The sequence below is a fragment of the Cottoperca gobio genome, chromosome 13, assembly GCF_900634415.1.
Source record: "Cottoperca gobio chromosome 13, fCotGob3.1, whole genome shotgun sequence".
NCBI lineage: Eukaryota > Metazoa > Chordata > Actinopteri > Perciformes > Bovichtidae > Cottoperca > Cottoperca gobio.
Genome location: NC_041367.1, coordinates 716,913 through 734,425, shown reverse-complemented (window position 1 = coordinate 734,425; position 17,513 = coordinate 716,913). Strand labels below are relative to the sequence as shown.

The following is a 17,513-nucleotide window of genomic DNA, read 5'->3' as shown; positions in this document are numbered from 1 at the left end:
CTACATTTACTGCACAATCAGTACTTTTACTTTCAGTACTTTAACTACATTTACTACACAATCAGTACTTTACTTTAAGTACTTTAACTACATTTACTACACAATCAGTACTTTATTTTAAGTACTTTAACTACATTTACTACTCAATCAGTACTTTACTTTAAGTACTTTAACTACATTTACTGTACAATCAGTACTTTACTTTAAGTACTTTAACTACATTTACTACACAATCAGTACTTTATTTTAAGTACTTTAACTACATTTACTACTCAATCAGTACTTTACTTTAAGTACTTTAACTACATTTACTACACAATCAGTACTTTTACTTTAAGTACTTTAACTACATTTACTGCACAATCAGTACTTTACTTTAAGTACTTTAACTACATTTACTACACAATCAGTACTTTTACTGTAAGTACTTTAACTACATTTACTACACAATCAGTACTTTTACTTTAAGTACTTTAACTACATTTTGAATGCAGGACTTTTACTTGTAGTATTTTCACTGTGGTTTTTGTACTTTTACTGCAGTAAAGGGTCTGAATACTTCAGATATAACAGTATATTCTAACGTACAAAAACTTCAGTTCAGCTTCACCACTGACTTTTTTTTTCCTATCCCATGATGCTTTGCAGACAGTGGGCGCGGCCTGTGCCTGTCGGAGGCATGCGTCACGGTGGCGAGTCAGATGGTGGAGGCGATGGACCGCAGCGCCGACCCCTGCAACGACTTCTACCAGTTCGCCTGCGGAGGCTGGATGAGGAAGAACCCGCTGCCTGACGGACGGTCGCGCTGGTCCACGTTCAACAGCATATGGGAGCAGAACCAGGCACTGCTCAAACACCTGCTGGGTGAGACGGGTGGAGAGAGAGCGAGACAGATGGGGAGAGATACAGGTGGGGAGAGAGAGAGAGACAGACAGATGGGGAGAGGGAGATGGGTGGAGAAAGAGAGACAGGTGGGGAGAGGGAGACAGGTGGGGAGAGAGACAGACAGATAGGGAGATGGGTGGAGAGAGAGAGACAGGTGGGGAGAGGGAGACAGGTGGGGAGAGGGAGACAGATGGGGAGAGGGAGACAGGTGGAGAGAGAGAGAGACAGGTCTGGAGAGGGAGACAGGTGGAGAGAGACAACTGACATTATTCACTTCACGTGCTTTTAACTTTTAAAGTTCGACAAAGTTCAAAACGCAGAGATCCAGACACGTGAATATATGGTATAATTAAATAGTTTAAAGTAATAAATGGTATTAATCCCTGATTAGATTGAAACATCAAACCCTGACGGTTTGTTTCCTTTTGTAGAGAACGGGACTTTTAACGGCAGCAGCGAGGCGGAGAGGAAGACTCAGTCCTACTACCTGTCCTGCCTCAACACCCAGAGGATCGAAGAGCTGGGGGCTCAGCCTCTCATCCACCTCATCGCCAAGGTAACCACTCGTGCACCTCGTCACCAGGGTGACCACATCCCTCAGGTACAACAGCATCACAGGGTTCAACTCCCTCCAACAAAAAGACCTCCACCGAGGAGTCAACGAATGCTTTATGATTTAGGGTTGAGGCCAGAGAGTGTAGGACATAATTACATTACAAGTCATTATCCAGTGCGACTACATTGTACAGGGACAGTCTCTCTGGAGCAACTCAGGGTTAAGTGCCTTGCTCAGGGGTACAATGGTGGCAACCTTCTAGTGTTTTGTTTGGAAGGCGTACCACTAGACCACTAGACCATCAGACCATCACCACCCCATAATGTACAAGATATGTAATATAATAGTTATAGCTCGACACAAAAGACTTGTGATCTCAGGGAGTTTGTATTCCTGAAGCTGGTGAAGTGAATATATTGTCTTGTGTGGGTGTCCAATATAATCCAAGGTGAGGTTCAGGAAGTGACCAGCAGCTAACAAATCACATTCAACTTGAGATGAAAAGCATTTAAACATTTTAATATAAAAAACAGTGTCATCTGCAAACAGTAAGTGTTGATCTGCTACATCTTCTGTAAGAACATGTAAATCATCAGAACATGTGGACCATCTCTCTGTAGATCGGGGGCTGGAACATGACCGGGCCCTGGGAGAAGGAGAACTTCATGGAGGTCCTGAAGGTGGTTTCTGGTCCGTACAGAGCTCAGCCTTTCTTCACCGTTGGAGTCAGTGCCGATCCCAAAAACTCCAACAGCAACGTCATCCAGGTAAACCAGAACCAGACTGAACCCGACCGAACCAGAGCCAGACTGAACCAGAACCAGACTGGACCAGAGCAACTCTGAACCAGAACCAGACTGAACCAGAACCAGACTAAACAAGAACCAGACTGAACCAGAGCAACTCTGAACCAGAACAAGAATGAACCAGAGCCAAACTGAACCAGAGCCAGACTGAACCAGAACCAGACTGGACCAGAGCAACTCTGAACCAGAACCAGACTGAACCAGAACCAGACTAAACAAGAACCAGACTGAACCAGAGCAACTCTGAACCAGAACAAGAATGAACCAGAGCCAAACTGAACCAGAGCCAGACTGAACCAGAACCAGACTGAACCAGAGCAACTCTGAACCAGAACAAGAATGAACCAGAGCCAAACTGAACCAGAACCAGACTAAACCAGAACCAGACTGAACCAGAAACAGACTGGACCAGAACCAGACTGAACCAGAGCCAGACTGGACCAGAACCAGACTGGACCAGAGCAAATCTGAACCAGACTGGAACAGAGCAAATCTGAACCAGAACCAAAACCAGACTGAACCAGAATCAGACTATGTACCACAAATGATATATATTAATATTAATATTAATATTTTTTTCATATTCCTTTAGGAATCCAACACACTTGATGTCTAAAGTTTACGGCTTTTTCCTGCAAAGTTGGGATTAAAGTGCGATCAGTAAATTCACGTCACACAAATCCGACACATTAAATATCAAAATTAAATTTGGTCCAAATTTATTTCCTATTTTTGACTAAAGCATAAAATCAAAAGTACGAAAAACAAGCCGTTATTATTATTATTATTATTCATTTTTTGGGATTCATAAATTAATAACGAAATAACTAGTTTTTTATTTTTTCCCAGTTGAATATGAAAACACTGATGTACATCGAAAGCTGTTCAAAAATATTGTTATTTGACACAAGTTGTGTTTTTTGATGGAAATATTAAATTTTTTTCCGTTTTTAATGTTTTGTGAGTTTTCAGCTTCGGCCTGTGGGAAACGTTTAAAAATGTAACTTCTGAACACTAGTGGAAAGTAACTAAGTACATTTACTCAAGTACTGAATTTAAGCAAAATGTTAAGGTACTTGTACTTTACTTGAGTATTTCCATTTCCTGCTACTTCATACTTTTACTCGTCTACAATTTGGAAGCAAATATTGTACTTTTTACTGCATTACCTTTCTTAGTTACTTTGCAGGTTCATCTTATTAATACTAAATATAAATAATAAGTATTATTATGGATTACATATTTCTATATTCACAGCTGCAACATTAAAGTGATGAACACATTAATGCAATAATGATAAAATGTATATTATTCTGCAGAGTGAGGTATTTTACTTTTGCTACTTTAAGCATATTTTGATGCTCGTACTTTCGTACGTGTACTTAAGTAAAAAAAGAAGCAGGACACTGTAGCATTACTACCTTAATTAAAGTAAAAGTACTGAATGGACAAATGTATTAGGGTCAGTGTCGCTCTCAGAGAGCTGCAGCTGTTCGAGATCTGATGATCTGCCGCTGTGATTCACTCATCTGTGGATCCTCTGCCCAGGTGGACCAATCAGGGCTCTTCCTGCCGTCCAGAGACTATTACCTCAACAAGACCGCCAATGAGAAGGTGAGACTTCCTGCAGCTGCCAATAAACCAAAGACCAGTTCGTTCCAGTTTCGCCTTCATCGACATTTGATGAGAGGAACGTTTGTTGACGTTGCAGGTGCTGGTGGCGTACCTGGACTACATGGTGGAGCTGGGGATGCTGCTGGGCGGCGACAGGAGCTCCGCCCAGCTGCAGATGCAGCAGATTCTGGAGTTGGAGACGGCGCTCGCCAACATCACCGTCCCACAGGACCAACGGCGCGACGAGGAGAAGATCTACCACAAGGTCACCATCGCTGAGCTGCAGGTGATCTTCATCTCCCTCTCTGTTCACCTGCTGCTGCCACATCTGTGTTATTGATTTGTTCACTCGTTTTATCCAGACAGCTACTTTGTTCAAATACAAACTTATTTTTAAAACAATTTAAATAAAACAAAACAAAGAACCTTCCAAAACGTAAGCTTCCAATCCAAAAGCAGCTTTTTAATGTGAGGAACAAAGCAAGGAAAAAACTAAAAATCATTATAATAACAATTAAAAAATAATAAGAAGAAGTAAATACATTAAATATTCATAGAAATAGATAAATAAGGGGAGATAAATAATTAATAAAGAAAGAACTCTCAGATTAAAAGGTTTAAAGCTCATTGATGGTCAGAGACAAAGTATAATAAATCATACCCAATAACTGAGAGATTAAAAACAAAAACAACCCTCAGGTCGACACTTTAATGTTTTTAATACTTTGGTTTATTACTAAATACCGTCAGGAAGTCAGAATTATTTTTAGAAAAATGGTTAGTATGATTTTGATAAATAATAATTACACTGCTGGCCGCACCCGGATCTCCCGTCTCTGTCGCTGCCAAAGAAAGACTCAAATAAAGATTAGTGCGACGGGAAGCTAAAGGAGACTAAAGGAAACCAAAAGTCTGCGTTACGGACACGGATGAGTTGATGTGTTTCGCTCCTTCAATTTACGGACTTTTCTTCATGTGTCTGACAGTTTGATGGGCCGAATCTAAAAATATAAATACATAATTAAATGCTTAAATTATAATAATAATTATGTATTTAAAGCTTAATTTTACCATAAATAAATAAAATTGACATTTTCAATGCATTTGTGTAACTATTCATTTATTCTTATATTAATTAATGAATTGACACAATTATTTATCTTTTTATGATTTTACATATTTATTTATTTATATATACTTTCATTTGTAGTGTAACTCGATGCAGTGAAATAAATCTGTAAAGTGTATTATATGTAATATATAACTTACTAATGAATAAATACATAAATAAATGTAACATTTATATAATTAATGTCTAATGTTATTAGTTTTCTTATTTGGTGACGGCTGAGCGTTAAGATACATAATACATAATTGTTTCTGTATTGAAGCGTCAGAATATGTCTGCAGCTTCTGGCCTCACCGTGGCAACTGTTGCCAGGAGCTGTTGCTATGTGCCTGCATCCCTGTGTATGGCAGAGCGTGGGGGGTGAGGGGGGGGTTAGATAACAGGTTATTATATTAACATGGCCGACATGAACATGAAGGAGACTTCAGGTCTCTCTGCTGCATCTGCTTCTTCTTTGTCCTGGATTGTAAAAACAAAGTTAGTGATGAGCGGAGCAGAGCGCCCTCTGCAGGTCAGGTTTGCTCTCTGCAGGTCAGGTCTGCTCTCTGCAGGACAGGTCTGCCCTCTGCAGGTCAGGTCTGCTCTCACAGTTAGATAAGTAGCTAACATATTAAATAAAGACACAAAAAAACACACTTATTAAAACTTCTGGACAATTTACAACTCTGATCTTAAACCTCCCAAACTGTACTTGTATTTTATTTTACATTTTCATTTATTTTATATCAAATTACCTACCCGGATTGCAAAACTGAATTTTATTTTATTTTTTTATTACTCTTATTATTTATTAAGAGAATGCCTCATTTGCATATTTAAACATGGCGTTTCAGGTAACTTGTAATATAAAAGATAATTGTGTTAATGTGAGGAATGAGGTTTCAGCTGGTGTGTTGTGTTGTATCATGAATCATTCTGTATTTTCAATGCTGCTGTTCTAATAACTAGTGTTTCCTGTTTGACTCAGTAGCTATAACAGAAATATTCCTCTTGACAAATCTCTTCTTCATTAGCGTAAATGATTCTTTATATTTATTGATAAATGTTGACTCTCACCTCAAACTCACTCAGAACCTTATTAAAGACCAAAGATAGAAACTTCTTTATAACATATTTATATCGTTTCTTTCTTACCAACTACATTCACATTATCGTTATTAAAAAACATTTACAACACTTCACTTCTAGCTATATTTCACATTTGATCATTTATTTTACTCCTGCTTAATCTCTTTACTTTGATGAATTATGTAATCTTAGTTTTTATCTCTTTTCTCTTAATTATTTCTATTAATGACTTGCTTCATAAGCTTCTGCTGCACAATGTTCAACCTTTTCTTAATGTCTTGTTATCTTTCTGTGCTAACAAATAAATAGTAAATAAATAAATAGACTGAAGGTCATAAACAAAACTTTGCGTTCTGTTTAAAAACAGAACTGGTTCTTTTGGTGCCTTTGGTTCTTTTGGTGCCTCTGGTTCTTTTGGTTCCTCTGGCGCCTCTGTTTTTTTTGGTTCTTTTGGTTCCTCTGGTTCTTCTGAGTCTAATGGTTCTTCTTCTTTGGTGGTTTTCAGCTGCTGGCTCCGGCCGTGGAATGGCTGGACTTCCTGTCGTCCTCTCTGTCTCCTTTGGAGCTCAACGACACTGAACATGTCGTCCTGTATGCCAGAGAGTACCTGCAGCAGGTGTCCGACCTCATCAACAAGACCGACCGCAGGTCAGTGAGACAGCAGCATGTCTGACCACCTGTCTGTCTCTCTCTGGCTCCGAAATAACTTATATATATATATATATATATATATATATATATATATATATATATATATATATATATATATATATATATATATATATATATATATATATATATATATATATATATATAATTACATTTTTGAGAAGACGAAAAGAAATAGCCCGCCGAATAACTACCTGTCTCTCTGCAGCCTTCTGAATAACTACATGATGTGGACCCTGGTTCAGAAGAGTGCAGCCAGTCTGGATCAGCGCTTTGAGAACGCTCAGGACAAACTACTGGAGAGTCTCTACGGGACCAAGAAGGTACTTATACTGCAGTACTACGACTGTTAGTATTACAAGTACTACTGTTTGTACTACAAGTACTGCCATGCAGTGTTGGTTCACTCTGGAATGTCGTCAGTAACTGAAAGTATCCATTGGATGACAAACATGTTTTCATGTAATTACCTTAAACTAAAACAAATGGACGCAGCCACCAACATTTGAGTTCCACACACATTCCTTTTTAAACTCCTCAAAACATTTTCAATGCAAATTAAAACACATTTTGCATCATCAGCATGTCGTTCTCTGTGAGGCTCTTTTTAAAAGATCATGTAAGCAAGTTATCCATGACGATATAACTATAGTCTAATGTCAAGGATTACATGTAATTAGATTACATATAATCCTTTGATACCCAACGCTGCATTAAATACTTCTGTTACTGCTGTAAATATTACAAATACTACTGCTACTGCTGTTGTTGTAGGTATAATAAATACAACAGATACTACCACTGACAGTTGTCTCTTTACCACAGCAGGTAAAAGTACTTCTGATGATACTCTACAGTAACGGTCGGTCCTCCCTGTCAGAACCTGTCCTGTAGATGGAACTGGTTCTGACTGTCTGTATAAATTTACTCTTATTGTTGGCTTTAATGGGGTCGTACTGGAAGTGCTTCCACTGGGCTGTATTTGGGTTTTCATGCGTTTGGCTGGTTCTAACTCGCTCTCACTGGTTTCGGAGGCTCCACCTGTGCTGGTGTTCTGGGGAAACTGTCCGTCCTGCTGTCTGTCGCCAACTGGTTCTGTAATCCAGCGGAAACTTCCGGGTCTGAAAAGTGTAGCAAATGGGAAAGAGCCTTAAACCTGCATCTCTGTAACATCCAGCAGGAGGAGACTCCTCTGTAACATCCAGCAGGAGGAGACTCCTCTGTAACATCCAGCAGGAGGAGACTCCTCTGTAACATCCAGCAGGAGGAGACTCCTCTGTAACATCCAGCAGGAGGAGACTCCTCTGTAACATCCAGCAGCAGGCTCCTCTGTAACATCCAGCAGGAGACTCCTCTGTGACATCCAGCAGCAGGAGACTCCTCTGTAACATCCAGCAGGAGACTCCTCTGTAACATCCAGCAGCAGGAGACTCCTCTGCAACATCCAGCAGGAGACTCCTCTGTAACATCCAGCAGCAGGAGACTCCTCTGTAACATCCAGCAGGAGACTCCTCTGTAACATCCAGCAGCAGGAGACTCCTCTGTAACATCCAGCAGGAGACTCCTCTGTAACATTCAGCAGCAGGCTCCTCTGTAACATCCAGCAGTAGACTCCTCTGTAACATCCAGCAGCAGGAGACTCTTCTGTAACATCCAGCAGCAGGAAACTCCTCTGTAACATCCAGCAGCAGGAGACTCTTCTGTAACATCCAGCAGCAGGAGACTCTTCTGTAACATCCAGCAGCAGGAGACTCCTCTGTAACATCCAGCAGCAGGAGACTCCTCTGTAACATCCAGCAGGAGACTCCTCTGCAACATCCAGCAGGAGGAGACTCCTCTGTGACATCCAGCAGCAGGAGACTCCTCTGCAACATCCAGCAGGAGACTCCTCTGTGACATCCAGCAGCAGGAGACTCCTCTGCAACATCCAGCAGGAGACTCCTCTGTAACATCCAGCAGCAGGAGACTCCTCTGTAACATCCAGCAGGAGACTCCTCTGTAACATCCAGCAGGAGGAGACTCCTCTGTAACATCCAGCAGGAGGAGACTCCTCTGTAACATCCAGCAGGAGGAGACTCCTCTGTAACATTCAGCAGGAGGAGACTCCTCTGTGACATCCAGCAGGAGGAGACTCCTCTGTGACATCCAGCAGGAGGAGACTCCTCTGTGACATCCAGGAGGAGACTCCTCTGTAACATCCAGCAGCAGGAGACTCCTCTGTAACATTCAGCAGGAGGAGACTCCTCTGTAACATCCAGCAAGAGGAGACTCCTCTGTAACATCCAGGAGGAGACTCCTCTGTAACATCCAGCAGGAGACTCCTCTGTAACATCCAGCAGCAGGAGACTCCTCTGTAACATCCAGCAGGAGACTCCTCTGTAACATCCAGCAGGAGGAGACTCCTCTGTAACATCCAGCAGGAGGAGACTCCTCTGTAACATCCAGCAGGAGGAGACTCATCTGTGACATCCAGCAGGAGGAGACTCATCTGTGACATCCAGCAGGAGGAGACTCCTCTGTAACATCCAGCAGAAGGAGACTCCTCTGTAACATCCAGCAGAAGGAGACTCCTCTGTAACATCCAGCAGGAGGAGACTCATCTGTGACATCCAGCAGGAGGAGACTCCTCTGTAACATCCAGCAGAAGGAGACTCATCTGTGACATCCAGCAGAAGGAGACTCCTCTGTAACAGCAGGATGTCTCAATCTGTAGTTTCAAGACTTCAACACATGATGTTCATTTAGTAACTTATGTCCCGTTTAGTGTAAAATAGACGATAAAGCAGAGTCTGCTTTAGGGCGGGGCTACAAGTCGCTACCACAGATTTGTCTTCATTTTACAACTTTAACTATTTTACTTCATGATATTGTCAATTATAACATTTTGGTCTAATAATCGACTCAAGACTTCAGAACCAACACTTTTTTTGCTCCCCAAAAGTGAAGCTAAAACATCTGGAGCGCCCCCTGGTGGCTGGCTATTAGTTTAGGAAGAGCTTGATTTGATATGACATTTTAAACATTAAACTAAAATATGTCCTCCCTGCAGCACGCTATTGGTCTGCAACACCTGTTACTGGTGTTTCCTGTCTGTAACTGTGTGTGGTTTGTCGTAGTCCTGCACCCCCCGCTGGCAGACCTGTATCGGGAACACTGACGACACTCTGGGCTTCGCTCTGGGAGCGCTCTTCGTGAAGGCGACCTTCGACAAACACAGCAAAGACATTGTGAGTTTCCACTTGAAGGAATAATGAGCACACTGTGGATCAGCTGGTTCATCACGTGCGTCTGTCTCTCAGGCCGAGGGGATGATCAACCAGATCCGCTCGGCGTTTAAAGAAGCTCTGGACCGACTCCGCTGGATGGACGACCACACGAGACAAGCTGCTAAAGACAAGGTACACAGACAATAGTACTCTAATTATTCCTGAAAATGTAATTAAAAATGCACTTAACCTGGTTGAAAATGTAATAAAATACATGTTACGATGCGGTAAAGGTGAGGACCCAAATGCAGTACAGCAGACAAGGGTTTTAACAAAAAGTGAGCTTTAATTAATCAAAGCAGAAAATACAAAAGAAAAAAAGAAAAACAACAGAGGGGTCAGGCTATAAAAATACAACAGGTAAAAAGTAAACACAAACCAGGAAGACACGAGGGGACACGGGGAAGCACGAGGAGGACGTTGAACTAAAACACTCCAGGTAACATCGATGAACATTGATGATGAACAGACCAGGAACACTGAGACAGACAGGTATATATAGACAGACACTAATCACAAGAACGAGACACAGCTGGGGGGGAAAGGCAAAGACACAAGGGCAGGCTGAATGGACACAGGAGGATCAAATTAACAACCACAGAGGGGAAACACAAGGACAGGAAGTAAAACAAGACATGACACAAGGGGAAGTGAATATTTAAAAAATAAAACAAGAAACAGAAAACAGAAAACCAAGAACATGACAATATATTTAAGTTAAAGCAGTAATTCTTTGGTCAGGCCCCCTTTTTTTTATTTATATATATTTTTTTAAGTTATATTTTTGGGCTTTTCATGCCTTTATGATAGTGAAGTGCAGATTGTAAAAGGGGGAGAGAGAGAAAGGGAACGACATACAGCAAATGGCCACAGGTCGAACCATTGGCCGCTGTGGCGAGGACTCAGCCTTTGTATATGGGACGCCTGTGCTACCGGTTGAGCTACCGGGACGCCCGCCAGGCCCCCTTTTAAACAAATCATCATAACCAGTTGAGTAAAAGACTTTTAGATGTACTTAAGTGTTACGGTCAACTTCTTTCTTCATTTAAAATTCAATTAGATTCCCTTTCTGAATTCAGAAATGTTGAAAGCTCAGGCAAGTCTAAGGAGGCACTTTCCTTAGATGAAGAAGAACATGTGGTAGAGATTGAATCCACTGTTTGTGTAACGTTAGTCATTCAGCAACTTTTTTTATTGCTGTTAAATGCCAATTTGCACTGTTGTACATTTGTATGTGTTATGTGTTCTCTATGCACCTTTGCTGTACTTGCAGAAACACTTTGCAGCTTTTTATCAGACATATTCTGTTTAGAAGTAGCCATATTACCAAACCGTGTATTAGGAGTGTTGAGAGGGTCGACTCTGCTTTGTGTTGCTGTTTGTATCATAACGACGGCTTGAATATTTACAGTTTTAGGTCTTCAGGTTTCTCTTTTTGAAAGTTACAAACGGAAACCTGCCTCCTGCTGGTCTGGAGAGTTATTTCCACTCACGCAGGCGCAGGCACTGAAGCTCCGCTCTGATGGACCATCCTTCAGCGGATCTGTTGATTCTTTCATACTTCATCAGCTGTAAAGAGTCGGATGTTTAACACACTGGTTCACAGTAAACTCACTAAGTGACATGTTTCATGGATATTTCATATAATATTCAATGTGTCACAATAACAGTGCAGAGCAGCTGATGAACAATAGTGTTACCTGCATAGTGACGTAATAACTGCAGGCGAGATTAGGATGAGCAGATGATCTCCTGTGAACATTGCATGATGAATTTTCCTGGGACATTGTTCTATCAGCTCTTTGGTTGTATGAACTTCTCTAATGCAGGACGAGGCTGTTTAGCAAAGAGGGAAGCTTCTGTGAACCCCGTCAGGACGTTTCATTCCATCTTCAGGTCCTGATCGGTTTCTGTTTGTCCCTCGTTAGGCAGATGCCATCTATGATATGATCGGTTTCCCAGAATTCATTCTGGACTCCAAAGAGCTGGACGACGTCTACGACGGGGTGAGCTGTCAATCATTCATCTGCAGAAAGAGTTTACATTGTTTATATTTCAGTTTGACTTCCCGAGGCTGACGAACATGTTGATGCACGTGTTTCAGTACGACGTGTCCGACGACAGCTTCTTCATGAACATGTTGAACTTCTACAACTTCTCATCCCGAGTGATGGCCGACCAGCTGAGAAAGACTCCCAACAAAGACCAGTAATACACACACAGACACACACACACATAAATATATATATATATATGTTAAAGTGATAAAACAAGACATTAAAGACATTAAAAACATTAAAGACTTCAGGACTCTGAGGAGCTGGCTTGATATTTTCAGAATAATCAATTAATGGAGAAATCAATTGGCATATTAATCGATAATGAAAATAACCGTTAGTTACTGATCACAACCCCTGAAATGACTCATTATTATCGGATGTTGATCCATTCGGTCCAGTTATTATTTGGAAAGTGAAGAGCTTCATCCCAGTGCATTTGTGAGAGAGCCAACAGGAAGTCTCTACTGAGCACGCTCAACAGACCTCCGATCTGAAGTTCTCCGTATACATCCACAGCTGTTCTCTTTATAAATGCTGTGTGCTCTGCTGTAATGTGGTGTTTTTGAAGGAGCTGGAAGAGGAAGTGTGTGAGTGCCACCACTGACCGTCACATTATTAATGCAGACCAGGTGCCAGGTCCACGAGCCAGCCACAAATATCTAACTGCAGATGTTTGAGGGAGCACAGGGAAACAAAGTTAGAAAGTATGCCCTTTAAACTGTGCATGCATTCAAGTGTGCAAGTGTTCATAAGGTGTGCAAAAAGGATGCAATTACAAGTTAAAGGATAGAAACTTTATTGTCACCACGATCATCACAAATGACAAATAAGCCAACAACAGTACGAACACTGGGAGAGCTTTGAATTCAACCATATGCAATGCAACACAGTTCAGTTGGCCTTTTACAAAAAGTACCATGTGCAAACATAAGACGATGTATTGCTCTTTGCCAGAAGTTACAGGGACTGTAGCTGTGAGTGCAGTCTGGCCTCCACACTGCAGCAGAGGGATGAGGCAATCGGAAGCTTTGTAAAGAGACATTTGAAGAAACTTATGAATACGACTTCTGGGCCTTTTGACGCACTGGTAGGACCATAGATCATCTCCTTTGCTCTCCTCATCTCATCTACTTGTCTCTTCCCCTCCTCCCCTCCTCTCCTCCTCTCAGGTGGAGTATGACTCCTCCCACAGTTAATGCCTACTACATGCCCACTAAGAACGGCATCGTGTTCCCTGCTGGGATCCTACAAGCTCCTTTCTACGCTCACGACCACCCCAAGTCTGTTTACCTCTAAATCTACCTGTCTGTGTGTCCACCTGTCTTATTACACCTGTAGAGTAGTGATGACTAACAGAGACATGTCCCGACCTTTACTGGCTTTTTAAATTACAAGTTTTCTGACATGTGATGTTTAAATATGTAAATGAGGCATTATGTAATGTAACTGTTGGTCAGTTTAGGAGAAATCTACAAACACACAAAGTTAGAAACAGAAACTCTGATGTTTCCTCGTCTGACAGAAGATGAGTTATAGAAGATAAATAGTCCAAAATCTCAAAATGTACCTGTGCATGAAGAAAACTTTTTCTTTTACCTGTAGAGTCTCTCCTTGAATCTTCAGCCTGTAGGGGGCGCTGGCAGGACTTTAGACTCTCAGTCTTTGGTTTCTGGACTCTTCAAGTCAAACTGGTTTATAATGTGTGTTTCTATTTTCAGGGCGTTGAACTTTGGTGGGATCGGGGTAGTGATGGGTCACGAGCTCACGCACGCCTTCGATGATCAGGGTGAGTTTGAGTCCTGTCTACTTCGTTAACTGGATCATACACTGTTGTACTACATGATTCTGACTGTTATTGTTGCCAAAATGTATTTCATTTTAAATTAGACTCCTAATACATTGACCTCCACAGTGTGCAGCCAACGGCATCCTGACATGTACGAGGATAGAATAATGAAAAGCTGTCAGGAAATATCAGCGAGGATGCAATGTTGGAAAGTTGTTTACATTGAGATTTAGTGTGTGAAACATTACCTGAGGTGTTGTTGTTGTTGTTCGTGGGTTTATGTGATGTTTCTTGTTTCTTCGTGGTTGCGGAGATTTTCAAAGTGACTGCTCGGGATTGTAATGCGGTTAATTTGGCCTTCAGGGTTGTTGTTATTGATATTTGACATGTTTTTATATATTAGAGTTTTACTGATACCTGTATCGGAAATGCCTCTAATACAACATAAAATGCTGGATCAGGTATCAGCTAATATGCGAGTCTATGCACCGATCTGATATCACGAGCCAGAGATAGCAAAATGTCAGCAATTAGGTAGAATTTTACACTGGAAAATCCCACCAGTAAAATGGCGATGTGTCCAGTATGCAAGACTTTAATATCAGAACAACTCTATTATCAATAATATGTCTGTTATTACATCAGTATTCAAAATGACAAACGCATTATATCCTGAACCTGAAGTTAAGATCATTCATGTTAAACAATGAATGAATCTATTTGTTTAATGTTGACGTTTGTCTTACAGACACTTCTGTGTTTGTTACATGCATCAGTCATATTTGCCTCGTAGATGTTTATGTTACAGTGAACACAGCTTTGGATAATCATGACGGAGAGAAGTGAATGAATTTACTAACTGTTCATTAAGACGTCCTCCCTCCTGCCGTCAGGTCGTGAGTACGATAAAGAAGGTAACTTGAGGCCGTGGTGGCAGAACTCATCAGTGGAGGCGTTTCGTCAGAGAACAGAGTGCATGACGGATCAGTACAGCCGCTACACCGTCAACGGAGAACACGTCAATGGAAAACAGACGCTCGGAGAAAACATCGCCGACAACGGAGGACTGAAGGCTGCGTACCACGTAAGTATAAACATGTCAATACCACCTGAACTGTATTCATCTGTACTGAAATATTCTGAGCTGAACTGTGCCATGTTACCTTGCCACGTCTAAATTTATGTTTTTCTTTCAGGCCTATCAGTCGTGGGTCCAGAAGAACGGAGAGGAGAAGAGGCTTCCTGCCGTTAACCTGACCAATGATCAGCTCTTCTTCGTCGGATTTGCTCAGGTGAGACGCTGCTGACCAACAATAACAACAATAACAATAACAACATTAGTTACCCTCTCAACTGAACATGTCCCACAGGAATCTATGCTGGGGACACTTCCGTTTCTATTGACGACCTACGTTCTGCTTGTCCTGAAGTACACTCAAGTTATATGCTGATGACAGTGATTTATGTGCGTGATGCCACCAAACTCAGCAACACAATGTGCAATATCACAACTAGGGATGGGAATATATGAGATTTTATTAACACCAATGCTGCTGATAATTACATAACTTGTTAACACAAGTTAAAGGTAAGGTAAGAAACTTTATTGTCCACGATGTAGAAAATTGTCCTTGGCTTCACCACGATCAACACAAATTACAAATAATTCAATCATATGAATCAATTTATTTACAATCTGTACAGCATACGACCCCCTCTGTCCTCCCCAAAGAAAGAAAAACAATTAATGGGGTAAAATTGGAAGAAACCGGAGGTTCATAAAAATAATAACTTTAAGATTATGATTAATAATAATAGCAGATGCAGTGGGCGTCAATCAGGACCACGGCAATAGGCGCAGCCACGATCCATGATCCAGACGCAAACATTTAACGTGGCAACCTGCACAACGAGGAGCAAAACATCTCTGGGGATGATGCTCCGGATGCCGAGTTTCTAACGTGCATTTATTGGACATGAATGCATCTATCTATAGAGAGGGAGAGTAGGAGGGAGACGCTTGGTGTAAGTCCTCCGGCAGTCTAAGCCTATAGCAGCATAACTAGGGGCTGGTCAATGGCAAGCCTGAGCCAGCCCTAACTATAAGCTTTATCAGAGAGTGAAATCTTGTCACGGTTCAGGACAGGGGAGGACCCAAATGCAGAAGACCAGACGAAGATATAACCAAAAGCGAGCTTTAATAAAACAAAGCTGAATCAATTAAATTTTTAATTTTTGTATATATTTGACGATTAGCACCTACATACCACAGCAAATTCCTTGTAGGTGCAAACTTACTTGAAATTAAAAAAGATTCGGATTCGGATTCTGATAATACAAAGTAACTAAATAAGACTGAACACACAAACCGGGTATACACAGGGTAGACACGAGCAGGACACGAGCAGGCACTTTGAGTTTTGTTTACGCAAATGAAAAGTGCGCTTATAAATAAAATGTATTATTATTATTATTATTATTAACAAACACGTAACATGAATAACGATCCAACAAGGCACATTGGGGCAGACAGGGATATACACAGCTGGGAGAGAAAGACAAAGACACAAGGGCAGGGTAAATAGACACAGGAGGAACACATTAACAATCAGGAAAGGAGGGAAAACACACAGCCAGGAAGTACAACTAGACATGACACAAGGGGGAGTGAACATTTCAAAATAGAACAAGAAACCAAAGTGCAACCAGACTGTGTCTTTAGCCTGCTCTTAAATGTGGAGAGGGTGTCTGCCTCCCGAACACAAACTGGAAGCTGGTTCCACTAAAAGGAATAAGCTTGAACCAAATATATAATTTTCTCTCATGGACACAAAGTTCGATGTCAGATGAAGAGTTTTTTCAACGCGCAAGAAGAACATCCATGGATAAAAGGATCTGATAACCTCCGAGGCATACAGTTACGATGGATCAGACAATGTGGAACCAGTTCTCAACTGTAACCGGTTCTTGATTCCCGTCCCTAATCACGGCTTGACTGACCCTTTAATTAAATGTAACAGAATCCATAAGTATGTTGTTCTCTAAAAGCAGCGTACAACTTCTGCACCAGACCAAACCGTTACATTTGATGGTATTTACTGGAAGGCCATGCACATGTGCTCTTTGAGAGCACTTTCACAGAGAAGACTGCTCTTTCAGGCTCTTTGTGGAGGGAGGCATATCTTAAATAGTTTTTCAAGTCTGAGAATAGATGTTGTGATATTTTAGTGAATGAATATTTCATAAATTCACTGTCTGTGAATGATTTTTCATGCCTTGATATCTCCTGAACTGCCACAAACTTAGCAGCATGTGGAGTTTGGAGATTTGGTCCAATTTTTTTAAGTGCGTTTGCTCAGATATGCTCTTGCTCTTCTCTCATCACCAGCCGGATATTTTTCAACAAATTACGCAGTTTTCTTTTGCTGTAAATTTCTTTTAATTCAATATTACTTTTTGTGTTGTTTGGTCATTTCACTCTGATGACCTAGTATAGCATAGCATAGCATAGCATAAGTAAGATAGCAATAGTAAGCCAGCAGTGTTGGCGATAAAAGCAAACAAATCTTTCTGCACACTATTCAATTCTCTATTTTACTCTAAATGTTTTTGTATCAGCTAAACATGTTTCCAGTTGAAGAATGTAAGAATCACTGCAGGTCACGCTAAAGACT

At 41.1% G+C, this 17,513-nt stretch overlaps 1 protein-coding gene across 2 annotated transcripts in view; it reads left to right on the top strand.

Moving 5' to 3' along the window:
- The window catches only part of ece2b (endothelin converting enzyme 2b), a 40,775-nt gene that overhangs the window by 20,709 nt on the left and 2,553 nt on the right, over positions 1-17,513 (top strand). Inside the window, exons 4-19 of one of the 2 annotated variants that reach the window (XM_029445715.1) lie at positions 649-864; positions 1,317-1,441; positions 2,062-2,208; positions 3,796-3,861; positions 3,959-4,147; positions 6,564-6,706; positions 6,936-7,050; positions 7,553-7,555; positions 9,844-9,954; positions 10,027-10,125; positions 11,922-11,999; positions 12,098-12,201; positions 13,223-13,333; positions 13,772-13,839; positions 14,733-14,923; positions 15,036-15,131. In XM_029445715.1, the coding sequence (XP_029301575.1) occupies positions 649-864; positions 1,317-1,441; positions 2,062-2,208; positions 3,796-3,861; positions 3,959-4,147; positions 6,564-6,706; positions 6,936-7,050; positions 7,553-7,555; positions 9,844-9,954; positions 10,027-10,125; positions 11,922-11,999; positions 12,098-12,201; positions 13,223-13,333; positions 13,772-13,839; positions 14,733-14,923; positions 15,036-15,131 (1,862 nt within the window). The remainder of the gene's footprint in view (positions 1-648; positions 865-1,316; positions 1,442-2,061; positions 2,209-3,795; positions 3,862-3,958; positions 4,148-6,563; positions 6,707-6,935; positions 7,051-7,552; positions 7,556-9,843; positions 9,955-10,026; positions 10,126-11,921; positions 12,000-12,097; positions 12,202-13,222; positions 13,334-13,771; positions 13,840-14,732; positions 14,924-15,035; positions 15,132-17,513) is intronic. The other variant, XM_029445716.1, reaches the window with a different exon arrangement.